The 12,875-nt window shown below is 41.6% G+C and overlaps 1 protein-coding gene across 6 annotated transcripts in view; it reads left to right on the top strand.

Moving 5' to 3' along the window:
- The first annotated feature begins 328 nt into the window (after positions 1-328).
- trpm3 (transient receptor potential cation channel, subfamily M, member 3) overlaps positions 329-12,875 on the top strand; it is a 130,275-nt gene continuing 117,728 nt past the window's right edge. For all 6 annotated transcript variants that reach the window (XM_046387109.1, XM_046387108.1, XM_046387107.1 and 3 more), the window contains exons 1-2: positions 329-467; positions 2,016-3,519. In XM_046387109.1, coding sequence (XP_046243065.1) covers positions 3,316-3,519 — 204 coding nt within the window. In that variant the 5' untranslated portion in view covers positions 329-467; positions 2,016-3,315. The remainder of the gene's footprint in view (positions 468-2,015; positions 3,520-12,875) is intronic.

The raw sequence follows: 12,875 nt of genomic DNA, 5'->3' as shown, positions 1-12,875 counted from the left end.
TAAGTCCAAACTTTAAACGCCACATATGAAATTTCCTAAAGGCTCCTTGGGTGAAATCTACAGCTCTTCCCCTATCACAGGGTGTCCCAATCTTTTTGACCAAAATCTCACTGTCTGAATAAATAAATAAATAAAACTTTTTTTTTTTTAAAAAAAGCATCAAAGCACAAGCTTCGGGAAAGTTGTCAAAACTTCTATGCAATTGTACGAGTGTGTGTGTTTGTGTTATGTTAATCTAGGTTTAAGTGAAGGAGGTTTTAGACCTTTCGGAGGTGAAAGCCAACTGCAATTCATACATACCCTGCAAAAATTCATGTTAATATCGGTTATGACGTATTTTAGTTAAGGCAAGTCTAGATTTTGTTTTTACACTTTGGCGACCCCTTGTGGTCGTATCAACAATTGACACCATGTCAGACTGCGCTGTTCAGGGAGGACACGCAGTCGTGTACGTGTAGCCATGTCAGGTAAGAGAAAGTCAACAATAAAGTAACTTCCTGTGTTGTTATGTGTAAGCAAAGTATTCATTGTTGTTATGTGTGATTTTGCGGTAGAGCTGCGAAGCCTTTTGCCAAAAGCAACAATTAGCATGCTAGCTAGCGATGCCAAACGCGCTAATGACGATACTAAAGACACCTGTGACGGTGAGCCACGGAGCAAAAGAGTTTCATGAACCTGTTTTTCCAAAATGTCTCCAAAATGTCTCCCAAATTTCTTTTCATATTAGTTGTTACAGCTCAGCAAAAACAATTATGTAGCATTACAAGGTTACATACCGTAGTTTAACGGTTTATGCAGGTGCGTGGCTAAGTTATAATGGGAGCTTATTGCTCCTAGCGCACGTTTACGTCACAGTCAATTTTCTTTTTAAATTTATTTTTAACTTAAGAATATGATATTGACTGTTGACATGTTTTGCTGCTTTATTTATGTACTTATGAAAAAGGATCAGAACGGTCAAATGTCAGCATTAATTATTGGTTTTGCTCCTTTTCACCATGGGAGCTGAGCTATTTTCTTTCGTAAGAAGATGTACACTTCTAGGCTCCAGCTCCCCGTGACCCTGACGGATAAGCGGTGTAGAAAATGGATGGATGGATGGATGTACATTTCTATTTTAAAATTACTTCTACAGAGCAAACTTGCACATAGGACAGACCACTGTTTGTGCTAAGTCCTAACAATTTACAACACCCTCCTCCTGGGATGCAAAAAGCACCTGATTTCATTATTATTTATTGTTTAATAATCTGAATATTTAATTATTGACAAATACTTATAAGAAATATAATTTCCCAGAGCCCAAGATGATGACGACTTTAAACGCTTTGTCTTTTATTCACGTTTCACATCATTCTCCAACTTGGGCTATAGTGTAGCACTTAATACACTTAACATTTTGCCCTTTTCCTCCTCCATTTGATATTCTTATCATATACGTTATAATGGCTAAAAGGTTAATTCCTGTATGTGTGATTCAGTACAGTAGTGAGGGCTGACTTTGAAGTCCCTGTGGTGTCGCTCTGTGTTTGATCAAAAGTTGGGATTATGTGTTTTTTACTCCCCTGCCTCTTCGTCTCCCTCCTCCTCAGCCTTCAGGGAATATCTGTCTTGCTTTTTCACTTTCCCTGTCTCTTTCACTTGCTCAGTAATACAATCTCTCTCTCTCTCTCTCTCTCTCTCTCTCTCTCACACACACACACACACACTTATGTATATATATACACATAAACATGCAGGAGCTACTCCTTCGTGTATTTGGTGAGTGGTTGCTGGGAGCGAAGACAACAATGTCCCTGGTGTTCAGACACTGTCACCTCTCCTTACTTTGTCTCCCCGTCTCCATGCCGCTATTTGTCTTGCTTTCTCTCTCTCTCTCTCTCTCTCTGTTTCTCACTCTGTCTCGCTCATCTTGTTTTATTGTCCCAGAATATTTCTCTCATCTACTTTGGCCAAAACAGAGCAAGAAGCATTTTAGATTGGCATTGAATAACAGGCATTTTTCTATCTCACAGCTGCACCTGAAGAAATTACTCACCTTGTGTCAACTCCACAACTCCATAGCATGGAGACATGACATGCATTTCAGCACAGCTGAAGGCTTTGAAGTTGAGAGCGAAAGGAGAAGATGACAAGAATCAGGAGGCTGAAACAGAAGAGAAGACCCCCATCTGCCTATTTTATTTGATATCACTCTTTATTCTTCAATTGCAACAGAGAAACTGAGGCTCAGGTGGCTTAACTCGTGAACTGTGAACCATGAACCTTGTACATCAAAGAAGAAGAAGACGAGACAGAGGAGGAGGAGGAGGAAGAAGAAGAAGAAGAAGAGACTTGTACCCGCACAGAAAAGAGCAAGCGAGTGAGACTGTGAATGAAAGCTCGGGGAGCAAGAGGAAGAGGAGAGGGAGGAGGTGCAGGTTTAGAAGCTGTGGGTATTCAAAGCAGAGTGTTCGTAGTGAAAGAGTGACTTACTGAACAGGGTGTCTGTCTCTGTGTCTCTCAGTCAGCTTAAAGCAGCTCTGCACAAAGCTCAACAGGAACTGCACTCCAGAGACTCTTGCTTGTCTCTCCGTTTTGCTTGTCTGCTAACCTTTTTTGTTTTCCTCTCTCAACCTGTCTCGCTCCTTCCTGTCATTTTTCTGCCCACTCTGTGAGCTCCTTGTTATTATTTTTCCACTGTCTTGAAACCCCCTTTCACCCGGATCTGAATATTATACATTCCAACTGCCTCCACCCTCTCGTCCTCCCTCCCTCTCTCTCTCTCTCTCTCTCTCCCTCTCTTTCACTTGCCTTGTTTCCCTGTTTCTCTCCCTCTCTCTCTCTCTCTCTCTCTCTCTCTCTCTCTCTCTCACACTCTCTCTGTGAGGAGGGAAAACGGCATCCACGGCCGAGCCACAGTAACAGCACATGCAACAGGGTGCAGACAGCACCTTCTGTTTCGCCATCTCTGCTCTCCTGACTCTCATCCCTCCCAGAGGAAGGCTGCAGGGAAGAAAAGAAGAGCCGGCGAGCGCAGCCGAGCAGGTGAGGATCTGCTGTCCCGCTCCTTTTGATCAAGAGATCAGAAGAGAGAAAAAGTGAAAGAAACGGGGAGTGAGGAGGTGAAAATTTCTCGTCCACAATCTTTCGAAGTTGAAAAAGAAGAGTTGACGAAAGAGAAGAGACAGACACTGAGCAAATCAGCGTAGTTCAGTAGCAGAGTTCAGAATTAATTGAAGATGCCACCTGTGGCACTAGTTTGATCAAACAACAGCCTCCTCGACTCAAAGTTCTGCCCAGCCTCCCATCTCTTTGACCAAATTTTCAACCACAATGGCTTCCAAGAAGAAGTGGGCTGAGCGGAGGGAGTTGCGGAGGGACCGGCCGTTCTCCACCCGGGATGATTCATCTGTTGCGTCCGGAACATCTGGGCCAGGGCGTTCCACCACCAGGGGGCGTTTCTCAGAGTCATGGAAGAGGCTCAGCTCCAGGGGGGGGTCCACCAAGAGGGGGGTGCTCAACTCTCAGCAGCCACCGGTAAGATGTTTCGAGGACACACGGCCCCCTCTACGTGTTCCCCCAAAGATTAATCAATGACTTGGGTGCTGGGAGGGAAGTGGGACAGGAAAGGCTGCTGTCAAGGTAGCGCCTTTACCTGTGAGGGAGTTGAGCTTAAACTTAACTACATAAACATACAAGCTTACAATTTTGATTCAAAGCTGTTCTCGTTTTCTAACTTTTGAACTGATGCTAGGTAATCAATTCTCATCACCTTCTGCCGGGCCACAACATGTTATCTACCAAAGGCTGTTGTTGATTGTGATGTCTGTGCTCCCTCTACAAATGAGTAAATTGACCAAAGGTCCAGTTCGTCAAAAACCCTCAGCACCCAGCTGATAAGTGGGAAAAGGAAGGTGCAGCTGTAACGTGCACTAGTGATTCAACCTATGAAGTAACCTACCTGATGTATGAACCAGAGAGAAGTGTGTGCCATTTGTGAGTTAGTCACCTTTTGAAACGCAGCTGTGTTATGATCAAAAGCGTGTAGTGTTTGAGTCATTCAGGTGTGGCCGAATTTAGAGAGGCTTGACGATCAACTTGGATTCTGTCGTCACAGAATTCGCAAAAGGTACTCGACTAAAGAGGGGGCACGTTTTTTTGTGCCGGCTGGCTTCAGCGGCATCATCAAGTGACTGGCAGCAGTGCACTGTGAAATGTGGTGTAAGAACAAAGTTGAGGCCACTATCAAGAAATATTGGATTCTTGAGAATTATTACAGTCAAATAAACATTACCTGCTGGTGAGGGCTAATTAAGGAACATAATTAAATAGCAGACAGCTGGGAGGCTTTCATCAGCTAATTTTGCCAGTGATGCTATTGTGCAGGGTGTAAAATCCCATTTGTAGAGTAGTCTAACAGTTTGAAGACAGCTGAAAATCTTGGGGAGAGACTCTACACATGTAAAACTTGTCACCTGAAGACACAGCACAACTGATAGTATTTGTGAAGTTACATTTTAAGATTTGCTGTCAAGAACTTTTATTGAGAGAAATGTGAAAGAGGAATCTCTTGACTCTTTGGGAAACTGGCTGCAGACATACACTCAGACTCTGTCACGCTAGCCTCTTCTCTTTGTTATTTCACCCCATTGCCATCTTTTTGCTTCGTCCTTGCACCTGCTTCAAGGTAAAGGGAAGCTTGTAGTGCTTCAAAATTGATGTATTCCCTTTGGCAGCATATGTCAGGGCAGTAGTGGGAGGGACGTGTCCATAGTCTTTGTGGTGATGATGAAACTTCTGTGAGTGATGTAGACCCGGGGTCCATCCCACTCTATTTTTGAAATGTAGAACTTTACTGATGTTCATGGATCAAGGTCAGAATAACTAAAGATGGCTGCTAGCTGCTCGTGGACTATCACACTTAGCCAATCTGTGGGGTGATATTTGGCAGCCATATCTCAGCTGGGAGATGTGTGGGAGACAGAAATATGCACGGTTGGAGATACAGGATCCATTTCTGGTTTTTCAGTTGTGTGTCCCAGTAACCGGTCTATTTTGTATTGCACACACATTCTGAAATAAAAAAATCTTTGAGGAACTGTGGTTCTTAAGCAAAACGTACCGTGAGGTAGTTGGCTGTCAGCCAGTTTTCTCACCAGTGTGATTAGAGATTCTGTAAATATTAAGAGATGTTGATTTTTAAAAACTGAATCAGTATATTTTAGAAAAGCAGAACAAGTGTGTATGTGTGTGTGTACTCCTGTCTCTAGCAACGTTCGTTTTTTTTAAGTGTGTGCACAAAGAGAAGCTAAGCTCGTTCCTTTGGGATTTGTGTTGCTTGGATATGAACCGCTGAGTGATACTACCACAACACCACTGCTACCCTCAAATCTCAAATTAGACACTTTGAATCATTAGTCATTTATAATGGCCAGGTGTGTGTGTGTCAGATCATGTGTTTATTTACTGAGTGAGTCTGTGACAGACTGACTGAGAAAGCGAGGGATAGAAATTAGAAGAGTGAATGAGAGATGGAGAATTACTCCACAGGCTATTTGAAAATCTAATACTCCGTTATAGTGCTGAATGGATGAGAGATGAGGAGAATTAGAGGCCAAGACAGATAGGGAGAGTGAGGGGGAACAGCTTTAAGATAATTCAGTACTGTGGATTAAAGTTGGTCTCTTTAAATCCACACTGGAAGTCTGTATGCTGCTGTAGGTGTGTGAACCTGTTCTCCACAGATAAATCCCAGAACAAATACAGTTATCCGCAAGACAAACGAATAATACAATGAGATGGAGAAACTTGTATCCTATGAGTTAAGACTGAATTTTTAAAATTTATTTTTGCAAATGAATTAAAGTTGTTGGATTTTGGGCGGTAGAAGCTACATGAAACTTTGTAGGGATGAGTAATTACTGTGAAATGCGGCACACACCCTGATTAAACTTCTGCCCTTTGTGTGGAGCCATTTATTCAATGCTACTGGCGCCGCAGAGCCAAATGAAGAGTCAGAAATGTCAGTCAGCGAACTGACCATGAACATTAATGCTTCAAATTAATGCTGTCACATGCAACTGATAACAACAATAATTATGACTCGGCTACGTAAGATCTCGGTGAGCCATTCCATTGAGCAAGTAAGCGACTGGAAACTGGGACATGTTAACAACATGCAGTTACAGTAACTAACTGTATCGAATGTGTGTTTATCCTGCTGTTACACGTTGAAATGTCTGCATTGAAAACATCTGGACAGTAACGCACAGTGCAGTCTCCACAGATGCTGTTATCACTCGCTCAACGCTGCAGACTGTGTTTTGCACTGCAGTTCTGGCATCGGTATCATCCATGTAGTGACCTTTCAAATGAGCTAGTGGAGCTTACTTTACCAGTTCTTCTTTTGACTGTAGGGGGAGTAGGGCTCATGAATGCTGGTGTCACTTGCTTCAGTGCTCATTCAGGAAACCTTAACTGGCACTTTATAACATGAGTGTCTGACTCCTCAAAAAAAGTCTTTAATTATCAGCATGTTAGGCCTTAAAATCTCTTACAGATTTTGACAGGTCTTAAAAATGTATTATATAGTAGGTTACTTTTATAATTATTAACATTATAATGTATTATCAACCAACCAATTGTTTCTGGTAATGTCTTCTAATGCGCATTGGTGCAATTTCAGCAAAATCTGGCTCCAGAACAGCATTTTTAGTGCTTGGCTGAAGCCTGCTGAAAGTAATGAATTTGGAGCCCTAATTTGGATATAATTTGGAAATTGGGATATATATATATATATATATATATACACACACACAACGTAAAGGCATGAGAGTCACATGAGAAGTTAGAAAAACATAAAGCCATATTCTTAATACTTCTTGAATGTGGAATCTCATAAATCTTAGGTCTTAAAAATGTAACCTCTTTGTTGAGATTTTTCTTATTGATTTTGTCCAAAGTTGGACATGAACTTTAGTCTGGCTGGGTAAAGGCTGATTTAAATCTGGTTTTGAATCAATGCAGTAATACGTCCGACTCTTGTATTTGTTTTGCAGTGTTAGTTCTTTACAAACCTACGGTGTGGTGCTTCACGCTTGCTGGACTTCTTGTCTGTGAGAGTCAGTAGAGATCAAGTGTGTGATAAAGCATGTGTCTGAGTTTGTTTCGTCCTTCTTTCTTCACTGCCATGTAAATGCCCTGCAGTTCAAGCCATCTGTGGATCACGGAGGCCTTCTGCTCAGTGCAGCCAGAGAAATCCCCCAGACGAAAAGGTTTTTCTTGTTTAAATTGAGTGTGTGATGTCTGTTTTGGTGGGTTTCGTGTTATTGGCTGGTTGTGTATTTTTGTGTGTGGACCAGTATGCCATGAGTACTCTCCCATGGAGAATATGGCGATTTGAGATCGGATGGTGGTGTCAGGGCCTTTCAGCTCACACCATCACCCTTATGCTTTTGGCTGTAATGAGCCTCATCTCATGTCCCCGTGGGACCACAATAGTCTTGAAAACAGACATTTTACCTACTGCGATCACCCCTGGCTTCAGAGCACAACTTCAAAAGCTCCCAGAGCCCATTTGTTCCCTTCCCTCAGTGGTCTTTAGTTGCTCTGATTAGACTCATCTGTGCTCCCTACGTGTTTCTTGAAGTTTCTTTTATGTTAAGAAAAAAAGAGCCCTTAAAGTTAGATCTAACTGCATAGAATCTTCTATTAATTAATTCCCCTGCATCCCGCAGATTCTCGATTAGGATGGGATCTGGGCAGGCAGGGGGTTCGGAGAACATCCATGTGATTGCCAGAACCCAAGGTTTTCCCGTAGAACATTGCAATGTAAACATATGATTGATGTTATTCATTTCGCCTGTCTGTGGTTTTAATATCGTGACTGATTAGTGTATATACACTGTATAGACAGAAGTATTAGGATGGGGCTGTTTTTCATGGGTTTGGCTCAGTCCCTTACTTCCAGTGAAGGGAAATCTTAGTGCTTCAGCATACTAATACATTGTGGACAATGCTATGCTTCCAACTTTGTGACAACAGTTTGTTGAAGGCCCTTTTCTATTCCAGCATGACTGTGCCCCAGTGCACAACATCAGTGCCTGACCTCACTGTTGCTCTACTGCATGAATGGGAAAAATTCCCATAGAAATGCTCCAAAATCTTATGGAAAGCCTTCACAGAAGAGTAGAAGCTGTTATAGCTGCAAGAGCAGCTCTGACTCTACTCTCAGTTCTTTCCCAATACTTTTGTCTGAATTAATAATAAACAACACTCAGAAAGCTTTATGATAAAAGTTGATATCCTGTACTTAGAGTACAAATATAACAAGCTGTCTGACCTCTGACCTCATGCTTTACGCAGAATACATGCATGCTTACATGATAAGGCATTAAGTACTACTGACTTTTCACTGCTTTTTGGCAAGAGGAAGGACATGTTTTGTTATTGAAAATTCAGTTTGTTCTTTTTAGATCTGCTGCACTCAGGGGAAAACAAAACTGAAAATGTGTGAATACTTGTATTGGATTCTCATTACAATGAACCCAAGTGTGATATTACTTCATAAGGCAGAGTTCGGAAAGGAGCAAAGCGTTTTGTCGGTTCCTATGGAAACGAGGCATGGATCAGTGATTTGTGTTGTTTTTAAAAGGGATGCTTTTGGAGCAAAGATCAGAAGTGCACAAACTTAAAAGTGCTTTCTGAAATCTGGCCTTTTTTCTTTCACTGCTTGGTAACACAATCAGCCAACTGACAACTTCTCGGCCCATATTAGTTCTGAAAAACACTAATAATAGGTACAGAGCTCTGTTGGGTGCCAGGAAATGATCTCTCAGACCGCATAGCTCAGATTTAAGCCATTTGAACGTGACAGCAATATATTTTCAAAATCAGAATCAGGTTTATTAGGATTCTCATTGATGCGAGGAAATCGGCTCTGGTTGTCAGTAGTTATGTGCTCACATGTAGCACCAGCAGTAAACATACAGAAATGAGACAGCTGTTTCTACAATTATACAACCCCAGATGCAGCCGATCATCATCAAGGCATCTGAAAATTCTGACAGAGGGGTCTTTGGAGATGCATTCACAGGTGGAGAGTGATTGTAGCTGGAAGGGGACACATTCCTGAGGTTTTTCAAGCCTCATACTGCTTCCTGTCTGTCAAAAAGTTCAGTGACAGGTGAAGTCAGGCAGTTTCTTGCAGCCCTGAAGAAATTTCCACAAGGCATTCCCCAGTTGAAGTGTTGTAGAATGTAACGTTGTTCCACGTTGGCTGGTTGATCTGTTTCTATGTAGCTGAATAGAAATACCCAAAATTAGGAAAAAAAATTGTCTGAGGACAAGAAGTTGATAGAAGCAAAATGTGACAAAGTGCAATGGAAACAGACTCAGTGAATAATAAAGGTTTTACGTAAATGAAGCATATGAATTAAACGTCCACTGAAGCGTCTGCTCCAGCGAGGATGCTAAAAATAGTGGCAGACGAAAAATACCAGACCGGTGCAGAAAGATGAGGGGATTGTATTGTTCCTCAATTTAATACATGAAACAAACGTCAAGCCATATTCCTGTGTTGTTGTTGTTTCTTTTTTGTGTGTGTCTACATCTGTAGACTGTATTGACAGATAGAGTTAAAATGAGCCAGTCAACATGGTGAGTCCAATATTGTGTTCACTGCAGACAGAAAAGATATTTCTAGTATGCGGTGTGTCAGACAACAGAACATTACAGATATCAAGTCTGGATGAAAGAGAGGTGTGAACAAAGATCTCTGCCTCTCAGTGAGCAGGAAAAATTTAATGTTAGCTGTTTTGTAAAAGTGAGAAAAAAGAATCAGTTTTGGAAATTTCTTTAATGTGCTGATCAAAACACGTAATTTGAGAATGACTGTCTGCTTTTATGTACATGTATATAGTCAGTGTAGCAATGAAAATTTATTACCAGACTGCATATGACTTGGCCAATACTTAGCACTGAAGGTTCCAGAGATCCTGTAACACTCTGGCTGGCAGGGGGTCTGGGATGAAGCTGAAACCAGATCAGACGATACATCACTCTGCTAAGTTTATTAAATCTATTGCCTCTGTGAGCATTCAATTTGCATTTATTAGTAATTTGTGTCAGCTGTATATCTTTGAGTAAAAGCACAATTTAATTATTTTATTTTTGCCTTTTACTTTTTTAAATGCACATACATTGAAGTAACTGAGAAAGAACATGTCTGCTCACAGTAAATGATTCCCCTCATCCCATGAATAAAATCCAGTACGTGAGTGAGACTGAAAGAAGAAAAGAGAAAGCTTTCCCAGCCATTATCTACTCCACTTACTGTATTTCCTTTCACCAGTAAATCTGCACCTGTAAATCTGCATCTGTACTTTCGTCCAATTTCATGCAAATTATGGCTTGTCTCTCACCTGCATCAGCACAGAAACTGAAAGAGTGGTGCTGTACCGAGTCTCCCAGCAGCCTCATCATCCTCCACATTGTGTGTGTGTGTGTTTGGCAACATGTAGTAAATGACAGTCTGGTCCCTTTGCAAAGACAGTATGATATGAGGATGAAAAAGAGGCCCTCAGGGCTCCTTTTGCTGCCTGAATACAGTTGAGAGCCTCCGTAGGCTTCTCCCTGTAGCTCTGCTTTGTCAGTGCTGTGCTGAAGTTGATGTGAAGCAGCTGGATTCGTACTTGTGAGTCTTAAGGCTGTTAAGACGTGCATTTTGCTACTCGGTCATGGTCCTTTGTTATGAAACTATGAAGGCCATGGAGAATACATTTTACAACTTAATTTAACACATTCTTTGCTGCCATGCTGACATGGGGCTTGTAGTGCCCCCTTGTGGCTCCCGCTGTGAAAGACTAAGAGTTAAGAGAGCATTGAGCACACAGTTTCTAACATGAAAATGAAATTGTGTTAGATATCAGTTTATTAGAAAGACTAACAATAGACTAACAATAGCTGTTTTGCTGACATACGTGGGTAGTGTGGCTAGCCACTGCAAGGTGGTGCTAAAACCAAGTGTGAACAAAGATGGACTGTGCAGATGGACTGGTAATGGCATTTGTTCGAATGAATCCTGCTAACACTATAGTTGTCTCAGGAAAACTTTGTGTTGTTTCTCTTCAACATTTTTTTTTTATTTATTTATTTTTGCTGACCTTTTCCTCTAGGTCTGCTAGCCGCATTCTTACTTTCATTGAGATAGTATTATTCACAGTGAGAAGCCTATTGATGATCAGCATCCAAGGATGGTTGGGTCATGTTGTAAATATTTTTACTTGGAACCAAAGATGAAGCAGTTTCGGTAGTCAACGGGCAAAGGTCACTTTGACCTCACAAAATACATATTTAACTGAAGAATTCATGTAATAATTATGGCACATTTTAAACAAACCTCTAATTGGCTAGAATGATGAAGTGATAACATTTTATATTCAAAAGGTCAATATCCAACTTCAGAAGGTCTCCAGAATCACATTTGATCGGACACTGAATTGGTAACACTGGCCTTGAAACCAAGCATTGCATAGATCTTCTGTGCCGCTGGGTTCAAGATGTTGTGAAGCATCCATGTTTTAGAATTTGTAACTTTTATGCCACAACATCTGTATTAGAAGCATTTCAGTGCACCACAAGCTCACTGGTTTTGATGAAATTCCATCGCCATTGTGTGTGTGGCTGCAAAGTTTCATAAAATTCATCTCCAGTACAACACAGTGAAATGTCTTGCCTCTCCCCTTTTGCTTTAATTAGATGCCATATAGAGATATCTGTTAGCGGATATACATACATGAAAGGAGCAGCATCAGCTAAGTTTCTGGACCTTTGTTTACATTTCTCTACTGTGTTTCGTTCACCTCAGCCAGCAGTCTGCTCTCCTGTGCAGCCAACACAGTGGGTGAATTGGACCCACAGCACATTTGTAAATAGTAAGATACCTCGTACTAATTAAAGAGAGATTAAGTAGCAATGGGAAGTGAAGCGGAAAGATGAGCAAGCCATCTGGAGAAAGGCTAGTGGGTGGGAGACAGACAGAAGGAGACAGATGTGTGGACATGTGAACACATCAGTCCCACGCCACTCTGTAACCACAGCCAGCAAAACAAAAAGCCAGAGTGACAGCAAGTTATTTTTCCTTCATTGCAGAGCAGTAAAAGAAGTAGTTGTGATGACAATTGCGTGATTGTGGGATGCATACTGTGGCTTGAACAGTTGGAGTTAGATCTTAACTACGAGTGCTTATAGTGACTGTACTTCCCTGTGGTAATGACCATAGCTGCAGCTGAAGCTGGTCAGTTGACATTATTCAGTTCCTCCACATGAAAACACTTGTCCAAACTACAGCTTTGGGCGCTTGCAGTAGCTCCACTTTTGACATAATTTTGTGTTGGGTACTTTCATTAATTAAGATGACTACTGCAAGCATGTTTTATGATTTTTATTGGACAGCACTTGAGAGCATTTAGCAGTAGGCTAACTTATCAAACACTTTTGAGCCCAGGTGCCCAGTGAGACCTTAATGCGGAAGTGTTTTGACCTCTGCTTTCTGTATCAGCTTTGAGCAACAACATGTGTAGGGTACCCCAGAGGATTGCTGGTATACATCCATACTGCAGGGGAACATTGCTTTTTCACAGGGATAAGGAAAAATCCATAGTGTCACAGCCCTAGTAGTAATTGGTCTCTCTCAATCACGCCACACTCGACACTTACACTTCACTTTTCGGTGGGGCTGAGTCATGACAAACCTGAGCCTGGCATGCCAACACAGCTAAGTCCTCAACATTTTAATCTGCTTAACACACATTTCAGTGGCAGACAGGTTGTACAAATAAGCCGGTTATTTTATGGCAGTGATGGTGGGAGAGAGTGTGTGTGTGTGGAGGGTT

This window comes from Scatophagus argus, chromosome 4, assembly GCF_020382885.2.
Source record: "Scatophagus argus isolate fScaArg1 chromosome 4, fScaArg1.pri, whole genome shotgun sequence".
Lineage (NCBI taxonomy): Eukaryota > Metazoa > Chordata > Actinopteri > Scatophagidae > Scatophagus > Scatophagus argus.
Note: the sequence above shows the minus strand (reverse complement) of the source record. Positions and strands in the feature narration are given on the sequence as shown.